The sequence below is a fragment of the Phocoena sinus genome, chromosome 15 (genome assembly GCF_008692025.1).
Source record: "Phocoena sinus isolate mPhoSin1 chromosome 15, mPhoSin1.pri, whole genome shotgun sequence".
Lineage (NCBI taxonomy): Eukaryota > Metazoa > Chordata > Mammalia > Artiodactyla > Phocoenidae > Phocoena > Phocoena sinus.
In genome coordinates this window covers 87,041,253-87,059,280 of record NC_045777.1, presented here as the reverse complement: position 1 = coordinate 87,059,280, position 18,028 = coordinate 87,041,253, and the positions used below count along the sequence as shown (strand labels likewise).

General features: G+C 58.0%; 1 protein-coding gene across 1 annotated transcript in view; it reads right to left on the bottom strand.

The window, feature by feature from the left end:
* Positions 1-6,745: 6,745 nt before the first annotated feature.
* MAD1L1 (mitotic arrest deficient 1 like 1) overlaps positions 6,746-18,028 on the bottom strand; it is a 311,083-nt gene continuing 299,800 nt past the window's right edge. Inside the window, 1 exon segment of the mRNA XM_032605902.1 lies at positions 6,746-7,038. Coding sequence (XP_032461793.1) covers positions 6,880-7,038 — 159 coding nt within the window. The 3' untranslated portion in view covers positions 6,746-6,879.

Here is an 18,028-nt window from a genome sequence, read left to right as displayed (position 1 = left end):
GTGACACGCGCCCCGACGAGAAAGAAAGAAAAACCTTACAGCTTGCTTACACGGGAGCTGGTGCCGAGGCAATTCCATGGCTCTGCACGTGGTCCTTCCTCATCTGTTACTCTCAACGCGTCCCGAGTCCTTCCCGCGGTCGCTGCGGACAAAAGAGAGGGACGCACCCTCCGACAGCCTCCCCGCGGGCCTGGATTCTCTCAGGCGCACTCCTCCCGCGGGCAGCCGCGTCCTCCTGGTCCAGGACCCATCGCGCTGCAATCACCCGCGTGGACCTGTGAGACCCACGGGGAATGGAGTCACCCAGTGACTGACGGCTCCCCCGCCGAGGGGTCGCTGACAACACCCCCTGCTGCCCGCGGGGCCGGGCTCCTGCTTGTCTCTGGCACCCGCCGGCCCTGTGCGGGAGACGTGAGGTCACAGAGAGACTGGGGTCCTTGGCGGAAACAGAAATACCACTAAACGGCACATGGGGATGCTGGCTCCAAGACACGTGTGTGCGAACTGCTGGCCCCGGTGAGGAGGCAGTCGTGCACACGCAGACACACGCGACACACCGCACACACACGTACACGCACGCTCTTGGGGGCGAGCCCAGAAGACAGGCGTCCAGCATGTGCAGCGATCATCTCTGGGTGATGGGTAATAAATGACTTTTCATTTTCTTCCTGAGACTTTCCCACATTTTCCAAACACTTTACGACGACGGCGTGAACGTTACAAGAAAAAGAAAATCCCCAGACATGCCTTTTTCTAAGCAAAAACCACATGCTGGCCCCAGCGTGGTCGCTGCAGGAGCTGCTGTGGGCCCAGGCCTGGCTCGACTGCCGCACGGACCGTGGGGTCTCAGGGACACTGGCGTGTCGCTGGCCACCTGTCCGGGCTGGGTTTGGCCGCTCTGGCCGTCTGGGCCATCCCGGCCCCGGGCCAGCTCAGGAGGAGTTAAGATGCTCCACCAATGCAAATTAGATTTAATTAATCCTTTTCATCAGTTGCAAATATACCTTCTGAACCCTATTAAAAACATGAATATGCAAATGCAGACCTTTTTAAATTCTCATTTTCAAGGACTAGGTGTTGGGATTTGATTAAGTGAATTCCGTTAACAGCCTGTAAACCTGGTGCAAAATTTAATTTCCATTTTAAGTTTGAAAAAAAACGGCATGAAGGCTGTTGCTGATTGAGCTAATTATAGTGTCACATTACAGAGGCCACACGCAGAGCCCACAGGCTCAGGCGGAGGGGCCCTGGGCAGGGCCTGCGGGCGGCTCCCAGGGGCCCACAGCCAGCCCTGCCGTGCCGTTTCGCAGATGCGGAGACTGAGGCTCAGGTAGGGGAGGAGACGTCCCCAGGAGCCCCTCGCAGGTCGTTGCGTGTGGGCTGCTTGGGCAGCCTGGGCCCCCCGACTCACTGAGGAGGTGGGGGCCCCGGGCAGGGAGCCCAGGAGGGAGCCCGGGCCCACGTGTCCCCTCCGTCCGCACTTCCCGGCTCTGCCGGCACCTCCACGAACTCCCGGGTGACCTGCTAGGACAGACACTTCTCTGTCAGTCAAGCAGGGAGACAGTCTGGCGGCACATTTAACACGCACGATGGCTTCCCAGCAATACTCAAGCAACCGTGAGCCGGCACCGCCGGGTGCCCAGGACCCTCGGCCCCCGTCCGTGGTGCTGGCGCTCGAGGGCTGTCCAGTCCCATACGGTGGCCTGTGCACACTCGCCGCTGAGCGCCTGAAGTGTGGCTGGTCTCGACCCAGATGGGCAGCAGACACACGACAAGATGCTGGGTTTCCGCGGCTCAGCGCTGAGAGACGGTAAATGAGTGTCTCGCTAATTTATATACATGTAATTTAGAGAACTTCATGTTTTAAAAATTAAGATATAATTGACGTATTAGTTTCAGGTATACAGCACGATGGTTCAATATTTGTATATATTGCAAAACTAATTTTTACATGGGTTACGTGTTGAAATAACGTGCTGGATGTATTAGGTTAAATATATTCATTAAAGTTAATTCCACCCGCTTCTTAAACGCGGCCGCTAAAATATTTCAAATTACGTATGCCACTTGCATGCTACCTTTGTCATCAGGGCAGTTCTACAGAAGACGCTAAAGCTGATGGAAAATGTGTATTTTATGTATACTCTATGTAACTCAGATATATTAGAAGCAAGATATGCATAAAGAAATGCCAGGTGGCAGGACAGGCAGGCCCGGGTGTGCGTCGGCTTGGGCCTCCCCCATCCCCCCGGCCCCCATAAGGAGCAACCACAGCCAGGGCGGCTTAAACAACAGACAGTGACTTTCTCAGGGTCCGGAGGCTGAAATCCGAGATCCAGGCTCCTCCCGAGGCCTCCCTCCTGGGCCTGCAGACGGCAGTCTCCTCCCTGCGTCCTCACACGGTCGGCCCCGTGTGTGTCCCAATCTCCTCCTCTTACAAGGACACCAGTCCTATGGGATTAGGGACCAGCCTAACGGCCTCATTTTAACTTCATCACCTCTGAGGCACAGGAATTCACATGAATCTGGGGACACAGCTCTGCCCACAAGGGAGGACGAGGCGGTGGGGTTCTGGGGAGAAGGTCCCCGTGGTGGGTAGACAAGGGCTGGTGTGTCTGAGGCTCGCCACGGAGTCCAGTTCCCAGAAATATTAACCGACTGGAAATCACCCCAAACCTTCTGCTCACTCTGGAAAATCTGGAGCCACGAGGAGGGCAGGGGCAGAACCACAAGAGAAAGGTTTGCAGGCAAGACTTGTTAATTTGAACCTGGAAATGAGTTTTTGTTTTGGTTTTGTTTTTAAAGTAATGACCAAAATGGTTCGGAAGTATGGAAGTTCTGAGAGATGCTGTCAGTTTTACTTTAAACTGAGAATCTGGTGTTTCTGTAGGTTATTGTTTTCAATAAAACTTACGTGTTTTGGAAATAACAAAACCCCAATGAAATACATCAGTAGATGCTTTTATGGAAAATTTCCAAGACAACTGTTAAGTGAGGAAAAAACCCAAGCTGCAGAACAAGCCAGTTATTTTCAAACCACACAGGAGCCCAGTGAGCCCAAACCCTGCGCTGTCTGCCCGTGTGTCAGGTGCCCGTGTGTTAGGTGCCCATGGCCATCACAGAGGACGAGCTGGGGCAGGGCCAAGGGGGCTCTTCCTTCACTTGACATTTCTGCTGCTGAGGGTTTTTCCTTTTACACTGAAAGTGCATCAAAATTGTGCAGCTGGAGAAACAGAGACGAATGAGAAGAAAACGGAAACCACAACGAGACAGGCACCGGAACGCGCGCCATCGTTGCCCCCTGTGCTGTGTGACTGCGGGCAAGGCCCTGCCCCTCTCTTGGCCGAAGCAGGAATTTAAGCAGCTTGGTAAAGCCACCGCTCCTCACCGTGCACACACGTATGTACACACACGTGACACAGCCATGCACGCACACACAGCACACACCCTTTCCTGTCCTGCCCTAGACTCCACGCCCTGGACCTCTAAGTCACCCCTCTGAGGCTGCCTGGGGACAGAGGCCCGGCCCCTTCCTTGGTCCTGGCATCCTGGCGACATTGAACCACGAGGAAAACAGGCAGGTCTGACCCAGAAGCTGGGTCGTGAGGGCTGCCGACCCCGGCCAGGAGGTCCGGGCCTGACGGACTTGCCTGCGGCCTGGGGCAGGTCCTGCCCTTTCCGAACCCCGGCCTCCTCTCGGACAAGACGCAACTTGCGGGATCATCACGGGATGGGAAGGAGCTTTGTAAGCTGGGATGTTTCAATCGGGGGCGGGCGGGTGGGGGAGCCTCGCAAACGGGAACGGGGCTTGTGAACTGCGTGGGGTCACATCAAGTGCAGATTCTGACCCAGTAGGTCCCGGCATTTCTAGGCGGCTCCTGGGGGACACCGCGGGTCGTGGTCCACACCTGAGTCATGAGGAGCTAAAGAAAGCCCGGAGGTTTACTCATTTCCAGAACACGAACCAGGCGCACGGGGAGGGGAGAGAGACGATGCACAGCTCACATCCTTGAGTTGGCGCCTCCGGATGCAGAGGCGGGCCGGGCCCCGGGGGAGGCGGGGGTCCCACGGGGGCCCCGGCAGGCGGCGCTGTCCTCCCTGGGAGCCTCGGGGACGCCGGAAGGAGGCTGTCGCACGCCAAATCCCGCTCCATCCTGGCAATTAAGGTTTATCGCCGTAGCACTAATCCCTTAAAATTAGTCATTAGCGGCTTGACAACCACGTAGCGCTGGTGCCCACTGACGAGCTGGCAGCGGTGGGGTCTCTGCCAGAACCAGAACCTTCCGGGGCCTGGCTCCCCACCCGACTGCACCCAGAGCCCCCCACAGGCGGCGGGGCGGGCAGCTGGCAAACTCAGCGGCATGTGACTGAGCGGACCTGGGAGGATGCTAGGGGGCCGCTGCGCCCCATCCCACCTAGACGCGGCCCCGGGGGTGGGGGGACGGCGCCTCCTGCCCCTCTCCTGGGAGGGAAATCCTGAAATTCCGTGCAAGCGCTGTCAGCCTGGGGCTGGGTGGGTGGTCCGGGCCGGGGGTGGGCTTTCCACCTGGAAGCGGCCTCAGGGACCCCCCTGCCGAGGAAGGAGGTGTGAGGAGCCCGGGGCAGGGGGTGAGACCAGGTCCCGGTGCTCACGGGAGGCTGGGCCTGGGGAGGCTTGGCTGCCGGCCGCCCACCCTGTCCTCCCACAGACACGGGGCCGGGTGCGGGGCGGGGGCCCAGCGCCGCTACTGCAGGACCCGGGCAGGGATTAAGTCTCAGGAGGTGACATGAGGCCAGGGACGTGTGGCCCTGAGGGACCCATGGCACGTGAGGGGCAGTGGGGAGGGCTGACCTGGCCTTGGGGCCACGCGTCGCCAGTGGGAGTCAGGGCCGTGGCACGAGCGCAACCCCTCCGCCCCCAACCCTCCGGCACGCGCCTCTCCCGCCGGGGATCCTGGAGTTCAGTTCTGGCCTTGCAACCGAAACCACCACGCTCGGGGGTGCCTGCCCGGCCGCGCACCCCCTCGTGGGCCCTGTAGTGACCCCTGGGCAGAGATCACGAGCTTCCGGCCTGGCCTTCTGGCCAGGGTGACCCCACCAGCCGGGCCATCTCAGCAGCAGCCGGCCGCTCCCGCCTGCCCTGAGCGGGGACTGGCTACGTCTGCCCCATCTGGGAGCCGCCCTCCAGCAGGTGCCGTCTGCATGCCGGGCGCACACAAGGGCCTCGCGGTGCGTTTGTGTGGGCTAACGATTTTGAGTCAAGTTCTGACCTGAGCCTTTTATCACTGGCCTCTGAATTCAGCGATTTCACACGGGAGGCAAGCCGGGGCCAGGCCTGGGACACAGCCTCCGCCATACGGGGGTCCAGCCCCAGCCCTCCACGGCGCCGGGGACGGGGGCAGAGTCGAGACAAGGGCCTGGTCCCCCACTCCCAGGCTGGGGCCCAACATCATCTGTGGGACCTTTGCTCCCACAAAGCAGCAGGGAAGCGCCACTGCGGGTTTGGGGGTCCCGACAGAGGGAGGGAGACAGACGAGGCCCCTCCCCACCAGCCTCGCAGGGAGGGGCTCAGAGCCCGAGACGCGACTTCACTCTGCTGGTGTGTCTGTGGCACCGGGAAGGGGGCCGCTCCAGTGTGGAATGAGGGGTGAAGGAAGGTGCACTCTGACGTCTGCTGGAAAACCCCCAACTGGGGGTCTTCATTAAGCGCAGGACCCCCGGGACCCCCGCCTGGCTCGGTGCCTTTCCCCCGATTCGTGACGACAAAGAAACATGGAGCCTCGCTCCTCCCCTGCGAGATGGCGCCAAGGGCGCCCAGAGCGTCTGAGGGGGTGAGGAGAGCAGGACGCCCCCAGCCGGACCAGAGTCCAGTTCCGAGCAGCCTTGGCCCTGGGAAGCCAGTCTGCACGCCGAGCCTGTCTTCTCATCTGTGAAGTGGGGACGTGTTGGCCGTCAAACCAGCCGGGGGGCTCTGGGTCCCGGGCCCGTGCTGACCTTGCTGTGACCCTGGGCCTGGCTGGGCCTTGTCTGTCTGGGCACCCATTCACAGACCGAGCTCCAGAGTGACTGTGATGGGGGTGGGGTGTGAAAGGCAGGGGGTCGGGGCAGCCCCAGACGCACAGGCCACACCTCCCAGGGCTCTGGGCTCTGCAGAGGGACCCAATGCTGGCCCTCCCCACCCACCTCCCCTGACCATGGCCTGGAGACCTGCCGTGGGGCAGCACTGTAGGCGAGGCTACGCCCGAGGCCGCCCCCACCCACCCTGCCGGGCTCTAGGGGTACCCACCGCCGCTCCTGCGACAGGCACACAGGGCGGGGACGTCAGGACAGCAGGGGTGCCGAGCTGTGTGCGTGGAGGGAGCCCGTCAGCCCAGGGGCTCAGACACACACACAGTGAGCCGGGTGGGGGCTGAGGGAGCCTTTATTTCACACGCGCCGGGAACTTCGCCGGCAGCCCAGGTTCACCCACCAGCTCCAGGCACGGCCAGGCTTGAGCACGGTGTGATAGGGGTGCCTGGGGGAGGGGACAGGAAGCCAGTCCAGAGCACTGCCCCTGAGGTCCCCCACCTCTGCCTCCTACCTGCTCTCCAGGACGGAGGGTGACGAAGTGGTGGCCTGTCCCTGCAGAGCGGCCGTGAGCCCAGGGGTCGGGGAGGGGCACCCCTGAGCCGCTTAACCCTGCCGGCCAGAGCTGTGCACAGGTGGCTGGGGGGCACGCAGGAGTCCCCATCAGGCCCTGACGCTCACGGCCATCTGGGCAGGAGGCCGGGCCCTGTGGATGGGGTAGCTGGCCTGGTGGGGCTGGGACCCCAAGGGACAGGCCTGAGCGGGCTGCCGCCGGCTCCCTCGTCCGCCTTCGGAAGTTGGGGGCGCGGCCGGCGCGGGGCGGGGGGCCGCAGGCTAGGCCACGGTCTGGCGGCTGAAGAGGTCAAGGGTGAGGGCGCTGAGGAAGGCGGGGATGCTGTCCTGCCGCAGCAGGTACAGCTCGATGAGCTCCTGCGCCGTCCGGGAGAACTCCGTCTCCAGCAGTTGCATCTTCGTGCCCGAGGGTCCCGCGGCCTGCAGGGTGGGCGGGAGACACAGGAGATGCCGTTAGCAGGTGGGCCCTGGGCGGGTCGCCCCACTCAATCCCCCGTTGCCCCAGGCTCCAGACGCGGACGGGCCATCTGCCCAAGTCCAGGCACATCCCCCCAGGCGAGGCTGTTTCTCGGGCCTCCTGGGTGGTGGGTCTCACCCACGCTTCAGGAACCTAGAAGCCAGGATGGGGGTGTGCACGCCAGCTCACCAGCTCCTCCGGGTCTGTCCACCCTCAGACCCGAGCCCTTGTGAGGACGCTCCGTGCCGGGCGTGAGGGCCCTGTGACAAGCCACGAGGCTGCAGGCGCTCCGAGGTGGGTCTCACGCTGCCCCGTGTGCCAGCGGGACGGCCGAGGGGCCGCTGTGTCAGGGCCTCTCACCCACTGCCCTCGGGCGCTGCTGCACGTCAGGGCTCTCTGTCACGGCGGCGGGGCTGCCTCTGGAGTCCGCTAATACGAGTTCAAATCCAGCCCCTTCTGGCTGTGAGGCCTCGGGCATGGAACGGAGGGGCTCCCAGCTGAGGGCACCGCTGGGAGCTAGCCCACTTGGTGGGGCTTGCTGAAGGGCGGCAGGTGGGGGGCCAGGCAGTTCTGGAGAACCCGAGAGAAGCCAATTCCTTTCACTACTTCTTTACGTAAATGTGCCACCTGTGATTGGGGAGGTGCCACGAAGGAAGACGGGCCTGTCCCCCAGTGATTCAGAAGACCAGTCTTTCAACACCGTGTGTGCCACATGGTGGGACCCCCAAACTAGCTGGTCAAGCCCTCACGTGCAAGTGGGGAGACCGAGGCCCAGATGGCTCAGGGCTGGCCTGGGTCACAAGGCAGGTGTGAGCAGGGCCGAGCCCAGGGCAGGTGCTCCGGGGGGTGCAGGGCAGCTGGGGGGTGGACAGAGGCCCGAAGGTGCCCAAACACTTGGGCAGGGCTCACGGGGAAGCCCCCTCCCTTCCTCAGGCAGGCCTGCGGCAGCTCTCAGACCCTAGATGGCGCCCCGACGTGGGCCTCACCTGCCAGCAAGCCCGTCCCAGGTGAGTTAGGACCCCCGGGGTCTGCCTGCTGGGGGCGCAGGCCTGGGGAGAGGCCGTCGTACACCAGACAGAAGCCTGTGGCCTGCGACCCTGTCCAGCAAGGCAGTGATGCTGACGGGGCAGCTCAGGAGAGTCAGGAGGCGAGCAGGGTGGCGGCCACCGTGGGCCAGCCCCCCACTTGTGGAACGAGCACCTGCCCACCCTGCCCATCCGGCCCAGTCAGCTCCACCCCTGATGAAGGCCACCACTCCACTTGGGGAATCCCAGGCTGGAAGGGACACACCCGGTGACACGCACACGCCCCATGGGAGAGCCCCTTCCTTCCCAGGCAGCCGACTAGGAAAGGCTTCTTCCCGCCGACCCCCAAACTCGCCTGCCAGCCGGAACCCTGGCTCCGCCTTGGCGGGTGCCCGCTGCACCGAGATTCCTGTTAATGGCCACCAGAAAGTGGAGCAGCGCCGCCTGTGGCCCACCCACGCGGCGGCCCATGCTCGGGGGAAGGTGGACACGTTCCTCCCGGCCCACGGAGACCCTGAGAAACGGCCCCCGCCAAGACACACGCCTGATAGACGACTCGTGTGCAGGGCCCACCGGCAGCTCTGACCACTCAACAGCAGGAAGACAAATGACCCGGTTAAAAAGCGGGCGAACAATCCGAACAGACCTTTCCCCCCCAGGACGCAGACAAATGGTCACACCACACCCTGCCTTTAGGTTCCCCGAGGACACAGACAAGTGGTCACACCACCCCCTGTCTTTAGGTTCCCTGAGGACACAGACAAGTGGTCACACCACCCCCTGTCTTTAGGTTCCCCGAGGACGCAGACAAGTGGTCACACCACCCCGTCTTTAGGTTCCCCGAGGACGCAGACAAGTGGTCGCACCACCCCGTCTTTAGGTTCCCCAAGGACGCAGACAAGTGGTCGCACCACCCCGTCTTTAGGTTCCCCGAGGACGCAGACAAATGGTCACACCACCCCCCGTCTTTAGGTTCCCCAAGGATGCAAATGGTCACACCACCCCGTCTTTAGGTTCCCCGAGGACACAGACAAGTGGTCACACCACCCCGTCTTTAGGTTCCCCGAGGACGCAGACAAGTGGTCACACCACCCCGTCTTTAGGTTCCCCGAGGACGCAGACAAATGGTCACACCACCCCCTGCCTTTAGGTTCCCCGAGGACGCAGACAAGTGGTCACACCACCCCGTCTTTAGGTTCCCCGAGGACGCAGACAAGTGGTCACACCACCCCGTCTTTAGGTTCCCCGAGGACGCAGACAAATGGTCACACCACCCCCCGTCTTTAGGTTCCCCGAGGATGCAGACAAGTGGTCACACCACCCCATCTTTAGGTTCCCCGAGGACACAGACAAGTGGTCGCACCACCCCGTCTTTAGGTTCCCCGAGGACGCAGACAAATGGTCACACCACCTCCTGCCTTTAGGGAAGCGCAAATGGAGCCCACGGTGAGACTGCCTCAGGCCCGTGAGGACAGCTGTAACCCGGGCGACACGGTGCTGGGAAGGACGCGGGGAAGTAGGAGGGCGGGCACGGCGGGCACTGCGCAAACAGTCTGGCGGCTCCTCATGAGTGAGCCGCATGACCCGGCAATTCCGCTCCTGGGTATGTGCCCGGGAGAAGTGAGAACACGTCCACACAGGAACTGGTACAGGAATGTTCACGGCAACAACGTTCAACGCAAGTCGAAACGCAGAAACCCCCGACAGGCGAACAGGTGAGTGCAGTGCAGCCACGGAAGGAACGACGCTCTGTACACACGACACCACGGACGACCCTCGAGGGCACACGCCAGGGCAGAGCCGCCGAGACGGGGGCTGGGACGGGGGTCGGGGAGGGAGAAAGGGGAGCGACTGCCGGTGGGCGTGGGCCTTCTCTGTGGCGGATGAAAACCCTCCAGCGTCAGGTGTGGATCACACTTCAGCAGGGCCGTCTGCAACTAAAGGCTCCCTTCTGCCCAGCAGCCCAAGGGTGATCCCCCGGCGGGCCCAGCAGGGCAGGAGGAGGCCTGACAAGGTGCAGGCCTGGATGTGCCACGGAGCGGGGCCCTCCAAGACCCCAGGGAAGGAGCGGGGGCAAGTCGGAAGGAGCTGGCTCCAGCTCTGCATCGGCCTGCCCCTGCCCTCCGACCCACGACCCTTCCGAGCGGCCTTGGAGCTCTCGGTGCCGAGGCTATCTTGTCTGTGTGCCGTCTCACTTGGCCCCGGCCCCCCCGCGGGCGGCTGGCCCTGCTCCGTTGCCAACACATTTAGCCTTGTCATAATGGTTCAACACAGACCGTTTTCAAACAAAAATAAGAGAAACCACTCTGACCTTTACCAAGAAAATCCTTTAATTTCTGCCTTCTGCTCTTGACTCTGAGTATTTTTCCCTAAATGTCAGAGGGGCAGGTTGTCAGCTGTCGGCTCAGCACAGGCTGGGTGGGGGGTTAGGGGGTGGAGGGAGTTGGGGGCCCGAAAGGGCAGCCGAGTCTCCTGGCTGTGCAGTGGTTAGGGGCAACCCCGGCCCGTCCTCCTCCGCCCAACCTGGCCCTCCCTCAGCCCCCTGCTCCCCCGAGAAGCGGCCTTCCGCTCCGACTTAAACTGGGGGTCCTCCGGGCGCCTCCCCAGGCCCCTGCAGGCTCTGCATGTGGGTCAGACATGCCTCGCGGTGTCTGCACCGGGGCTGCCACTCCCGACGAGCAGGCCTGGCTCAACCCTGACCAACAGGGAGCTGCCTGGGACGCCTTGTCTGCCCGCGGGCATCGCCCGGTGCTCACCCCGCTGCCGGGCAGTTCTGGGCACCCGGCCGCCCTCAAGACCCAGAAGCAGGGCTCAGTGCTTCTCTCTCATCTCGACCCACGTCCAGGCAACCCCCCACGGCTCCCGGCTGCTCCCCTGACGTGCCCGGGGCCGGGTCCCGGTTCTGTGGATCTGCCGTGTTCCCAGGACGTGCCCATCAGCCTGCGTTCAACGCTGCCTGGTCCCCAGGTACCTTGTATGGCACTCTTATTAGGAGCTGTTCACTTAAAACCAGAGCGCGGCTTTTAAAAAGGCAAACTGCCCAGTAAGATGTGCTGACCATGCTGGACGGGAGGTGTCAGGCGTGTAATAAAAGCGCCCGGCTTGAGGGGCACGTGGGACCAGGTCAGCCCAGTCCAGGGGGTGGCCCGGCCTCAGGCCCAGCCCGCTGCCTGCCCTCCGAGGTGACCGGATGCAGCACACACTTCTCTCTGCCCGGGGAGGGTGAGGGTCCTGCCTGGATCAGCCACGCGGAAATCGAAGCACCCCCGTCTTCAGAACGGAGTCAGGGCTTCTCAAGCCGGGAATCTAACACATCCCAAGTGCTTTCACGCACTCACGTGCTGATCTGGGGAGGGCAGCTTGCCCCGGCCGGCCAGCGTCCTCTTGAAATTTCTGCGCTCGAGAACGCCCTGGAGCCGGCACTGGGGGTGCCCCTCGGGCGCCCGCCGTCCCCCGCGCAGCACAGCCTCCCTCTGGGGCAACGGAACAGGAGCGCGGCTTGGGGAGCTCACAGGGCTAAGATGAAAGGTGGTTCATTACGGTTTTCTGAATTCTCCGCGGTTTTACTATGACTGCACATACTTGTAATCAGTAAAAACAATATCTAAATTATATCCACAAGGCCTGACAGCTTTGAGAACGCGCAAATACACACGGCGTCCCTGCTACAGGCACGTGCCGACGTGTGGCTTCACCAGCTCCCAGGCCGGGGCCCGAGCGGGGCCTGCGGTGGGGACACACGGTGTCTGGGACTGGGGCTCGTGGGACGCCCTGCCACAGTGCCGTCACCACCTGTCGGCCTCCAGGGCTGGGGTGAGCTTCGTGGGGATTGGGGGTGGACACCTGGCTGGCTTCCTCCCCAGATCCTCCCTGCCCGTGGGAGGGCACCTACGGGGGTGCCCCCGCCCGCCCCCCGTGTCCTGGGCCGCGGGTGACACCCAGCGTGGCGGCCGGCGGCCTGCAGACGCTGCGGAAGTCTCTGCATCGCCTGCCCACCTGTGTTCCTCGGAGAGATGCGCGCACAGCCCCCCTGGCTCCCTGAGAGCCCGGCCCCGTGGAGCCCTTCTCGCCGGCCACGGGGACGAGCTCTCCCGGCCCACTTGGGCTGCTCCCTCCCCGCCTGGTGCCTCGGGGCCCCTGTCCCAGCCGCATCCCTGTCACCTCCAAAGCCTGGTCAGCCTCCCACTCCGAGAGCAGATGCCTCCGTACCCCCGCGAGGCCGGCCGGGCGTGGCTCCCAGACCGGGGGCGACTGGGGGCGGCCGCTACGCTCTGGGTCCCTGGAGCCCAGGGCAGGCGGCCCCGGGAGGCCCAGGCAGACGCTGATGCGTGCGAACAAGCAAGGGACACGGTGGCAAGTGGGTCAGGACAACTTGGCCAGAAGCTGAGAGCGCTGTCCCGGCACGGAGTTCCAGGGAACGGAAGCTGGCAAAAAAGCATGTCCAGCGAAATAGCTCACCCAATTATCCCGCTTAATTGTACTGAAAAAGCATCTAAATACTGCATGCTCTAATTATACCAGCGTTACTGGAATTCACCGTCCCCAGCTAGGGGTGACCTTTCCCAAGAGTGATTGTGGGGGGCAAGGCCGGGCACCCCAACAGTTGCAGATCCGTCTCAAACCCACAATTATTATTATTATTATTCTATTTATACAGCCCTCCATCTTCCTAGATGCTCCGTTTTAGATCCACACGCAGCTGTTCCTGCAGCCTCACGAGGGGGGAGGGCGCACGCAGGGCATCGAGGCCCCGAGCGGTCACTTCCAGGAACGCTGCCCCTCACAGGTGGGCGCCCGAGGCCTCCTTCCAGGAGGTTCCTGGGGGCAGAGGCCCGTGGACACGGGAGGTGCGAGTGGGGGTGGGCACCACAGAGCCAACCGCCTCCTTCCCACGTTCTCAGGGGGCAGGGGCCAGAGAGGACCCAAAGGTCTGGCTCCCCCGATCCTGGGCCAGCCGCCCCCCTGGGCCCCCGCCTCCTCCGTCAAGTGGGCTGGGCCACGTGTCCCCTCTAGTCCTCATCCAGGAAGCCTGCCCCTCCTTGCTCCCCATCGAGACAAGTCACACAGCCTCGGAGTAATTTTGTGGAGCCCACGGGGGTGGCGGAATCATGTGAAGAGCGATATGGCTGGAGGACCGGCAGCGACGGAGTCGGGAGCTGGGCTCACCGCCGGCTGCTCTCCTGTCTGCTGTGTGACTGTGGCCACATCACTTCACCTCTCTGGGCTGGACTTTCCTCAATTTAAGGGGGGACGCGTGCCTGTGTTCCCACCCCAGAGGGCTGCTGGCGGGTTCAGATGATAACACCTGTCAAAACGCTCGGCAGGCTCCGGGAGAGGCGGGGAGATTTACCCACCTGCCTGAAACAACCGGAGAAATGAGACACAAACACGCAACAGTGCTTTCAAGTCCTGGGACACGTGGGAATGAGGGGCACGGTCCCGGGAGATGGGAAGCAAGCCCTGTGACAGCCCCGTTCACCCCTCAAGAGACTTTCTGGGCACGGTGAGGGAGAGGCCCAGGCAGAGCCGGTGGACTCTCTGAGCTGAGAGTCTGGGGAGACCCAGGTGGCCAGAGGGTGCAGGACAGAGTGCCCGACAGGAGAGCCACGCCTGGAGGAAGCACTGAGCAGAGGGTGCCCGAGCAGGCAGCAGGGTACTGGTCAGCACACAAGGAAGAAACCACCTGAGACCAGGAAAAAATACCCACGGGGGTCAGAGCAAACACCACCCTGCAGGAGAAGCTCACACGGCTGGAGCTGCGCCCGTCCTCAGCAGCCACCCCCGAGAACCCCACCGCCACAGGGTACAGGAGGGTCTCCCCTCCATACCAGCACGGTCACCCTCGACTACATGCTGCTCTGGTCCCGCTCACAATTTTTTTTTTTTTTTTGCCACACCTGGCGGCATGCGGGATCTTAGTTCCCCAATCGGGGATCGAAGCTGCGCCCCCTGCAGTGGAAGCGCAGTCTTAACCACTGGACCGCCAGGGAAGTCCCCGGCTCACAACGGAGACCTGAAAGAATCTGCTTCCAAGTAAGTAACACCCCTGAACAAAGTTTGGGAGCTGTCACAGGAAGACAAAAACACCCAGCCCCCAAAGGGAAGAAATTCACCGCACCTGGCACCCATCAACGATGAGTGTGCAAACGTCAGGGGAATATGATTCCCAGGGAAGAGGAAAAGCCATCGACTGAAACGGATCCAGCCCTGATACTGATGCTAGAGCCAGCAATGACGTTAAATCAGCTGCTATAACTTTATTCCAGGTGTTCAGAAAGCTGACGATGTAAAAGATACAGAAAAAGCGAAACTGAACTTCTAAAGGTGAAGACTACAGCGTATGAGATGAAAAGTGTCCTGGGTGGGATTAATGGCAGATCGGATGTGGGGGAAAAAAGTTTAGTGAACCCGAAAACAGAAACAGAAACCGTTCAATGAAAGAGAGAGGAGAAAAGAATGAAAGAGAAAGAACCACACACGCGAGAGCGAGCCTTGGGGCCCTCGAGGGACACACCACACGTGCACCTGAGCCCCCGGAGAGGCCGAGACGCGCGTGCAGGCGGCTTCCGAGACGGCCCCCAGTGACCCTGCCTCCCGGCACTGGCGTCCCGCGCAACCCGCTATCCTAGAGTTTGATGGACTCTGAGTAAAAAGTACGGCACAAATGATGGGGCGTCACTTGTGAGGGGGTGTCACAGTGGACGGTGACTGACCTGCTCTCACTCTCTGCTTCTTGCCTCTGGTGAAGCACGAACCAGAGAAGCCGTGACCCACCCACATGACGAACTAACTGAGTTCTGCCCACACCCACGGGAGTGAACTCAGGGGCTGATCCCCTCCTGGTAGGGATGTGAGGTGACCGCAGCCTGCGAGAGGCTCTGAGGAGGGGGCCGGGCTAAGTGCACTCCACTGCTGGCCTCTGGAAACTGAGCGACTAAGTTTGGGGATAATCTGTTATTCAGTGATGGATGACCAATACAGGAGGACAGAAAAAATACTTGGAAAAAAGAACAGCCCAAAACGTTTGAATGGGATGAAAACTAAGCTGGCAGATCCAACAAGTTCAATGAACCCCAAGCACAGAAAAATAAATGAAGAAAATGACACCAAAGTACATGGTAATGAAACCACCCAAAATCAATAATGAACATTTTTAAAGCAGCCAGAGAAAAACAGACACGTGACCACAGAACAAAGAGGGGCCGAAAGCAGATTTCTCACGGGGAACATGGAAGCCAGGTGGCAGTGGGACAGTGTCTGTAAAGCACAGAAACAACAAACGAAACCCAGTCAACCCAGAATCGTACCCGGTGAAAATGACACGTGGGACCGGAAAAACCCTATTATCGCCAGCTGACTGACACTACAAGAAATGCTGAAGGAAGCCCTTCACAGAGAAGGAAGATGAAGGTGGAAATGTGCGTGTACACAAGAAGAATGAAGAACACCACATTCCTTCAACGCACAAGGAGTGGAAGCTGCATACGAGGTACGTGAGAAAACTTAAAGTATCTTCTAAACGCCTCTGAAAGGTGATTGACTATTTAAACAAGAACTATAATTATATAGTTTTTATTATATATATATTTTATATACATAATTATATATTTTATTATATATTATATATATTTTATATATAATATATTTTATTATATATATTATATATATAATTATATATATTTTATATATAATATTTTGTTATATATATTATATATAATTATATATTTTTTATTATATATATTTTATTTATATAATTATATAAAGTATATATATAATTTATTATATATAAATTATATATTCATAGCAGTTTATTGTGAGGTTTACAACATGTGTATAAGCAAAATGTATTTCAAGGAGCTGAATAAGGCAGGAAGGAGACAACTGGAAGGTTTATGCGTGTAGCACGAGAACTGCAAGGTTCTTAGTGTCTACGTGCAGCGATATCATGTCACTTGAAGTTGACTGTGGTAAGATGTCCACTGTCAGTCCTAAAGCAATCCGTAAAACACCAAGATAAAGTTACAGTTAAGTCACAAAAGGAGATATACGAATTTGTACAAATTATTCAATTAATCTAGGAGAAGGCAGAAAAAGGGGAACAAAGCACAGGACCCACTGAAAACAAATAATGAGGCGTGGGCGTAAACCTAATCAGAGCAGTAATCAACTTAAATGTAAATGGTCTGAAGACACCAGTAAAAAGGCAGAGACTGTCAGACTGGAAAGACTTGCAAGGCTCAATTATATGAGGCTCATAAAAAAGTAAATATATGGGGCTCCCCTGGTGGCGCAGTGGTTGAGAGTCCGCCTGCCGATGCAGGGGACGCGGGTTCGTGCCCCGGTCCGGGAAGATCCCACACACCGCGGAGCGGCTGGGCCCGTGAGCCATGGCCGCCGAGCCTGCGCGTCCGGAGCCTGTGCTCCGCAACGGGAGAGGCCACAACAGCGAGAGGCCCGCGTACCACAAAACAACAACAACAAAAAGTAAAAATATGAAAAAGATAAACCACACTAACGGAAGCCAAACGCTGCAGTGACCATGTTGACACCAAACAACTTAGATTCAGAGCAAAGAACATCATCAGGGAAAAAGGCCATTTCAGAACAACAAAGGGATTAATCTATACACGAAATAAAGACCAACAGAAATGCAAGAAGGAATAGACAAATCTGTAATTATAGTCAGAGATCTCAACACCTCTCTGTCTACTGAGAGAAAAGGAAGATAGAAAACGAGCAAAGATATAGAAGATTTGACAATACTATAAAAAAACCCGACCTCACATTTATGGCATACTCCAGAATACAAATTATTTCCCAGTATATTTACTTAGATAGACCACATTCTGGACCTTAAATTTCAGTAAATTTAAAAGGATTTATTTCATACAAACTATGTTATCTGACCACAATGAAATTAAATCATTAAGTAATAATAGAAAGCTATCTGGAAAATTTCAAAATATATGGAAACTTAATAATATACTTCTCAGTAACCTATGGGTCAAGGAAAAAATCAAAAGGGAAATTCACACTTTTAAACCGAATGACAATAAAAATAAAATGTCAGAATTTGTGGAATGCTGGTAAAACAGAGCTTGGGGGAGAATGTATAGCACAAAGTGTCTACATTAGAAAAGAAGACAGGAGTCAAATCAAGACTTTAGCTTCGACCTTGAGGACTTCCCAGGCGGTCCAGTGGTTAGGGCTCCGCGCTTCTGCCGCAGGGGGCACGGGTTCAATCCCTGGTCAGGGAACTAAGATCACACGTGCCGCGGCCAAAATTAAACAAATAAATACATAAATAAGAAACTAAAATAAAAAGGGCAAAGTACACCGAAAGTAAGCAGAAGAAAGGAAATAAAGATCAAAGCAGAAATCACTGAAACAGAAAAGCATTAGAAAAAAATGAAACCAAAAGTGATTTTTTTCAGAAGATTAATACAATTGATAAACTGGTCAGATTAATCAGGAATAAAAGAAGACACAAATCACTAGTATCATGAATGAGAGAGGTGACAGCACTACGAATTCTACGGATGTTAAAAGGATAGTAAGGGAACATTATGAACAACTTTTTTGCCAATAAACTTGACAACTTAAATAAAATGGAAAAATTCTTTGAAAGACACCAAAACTACCAAAGTTCACTACAAAGGAAAGAGAGAACCTGAATAGTCCTACGTCTATGAAAGGAATTGAGTTTGCAGTGAAAACCTTCTCACAGAGGAATCTCCAAGGCTGGATGGCTTTCCTGGTGAATTCTATCAAACGTTTAAGGAATAAATAAATACCAACTCTACATAAATTGTTTAGGAAAATGGAAGAGGAGGAATGCTCTCCAACCCATTCTAAACAGAACAGTAAGTAAACGCATGTCCAATAACATACAAAAAAGGTAATACAGGTGGGTTCTATCCCAGGAATG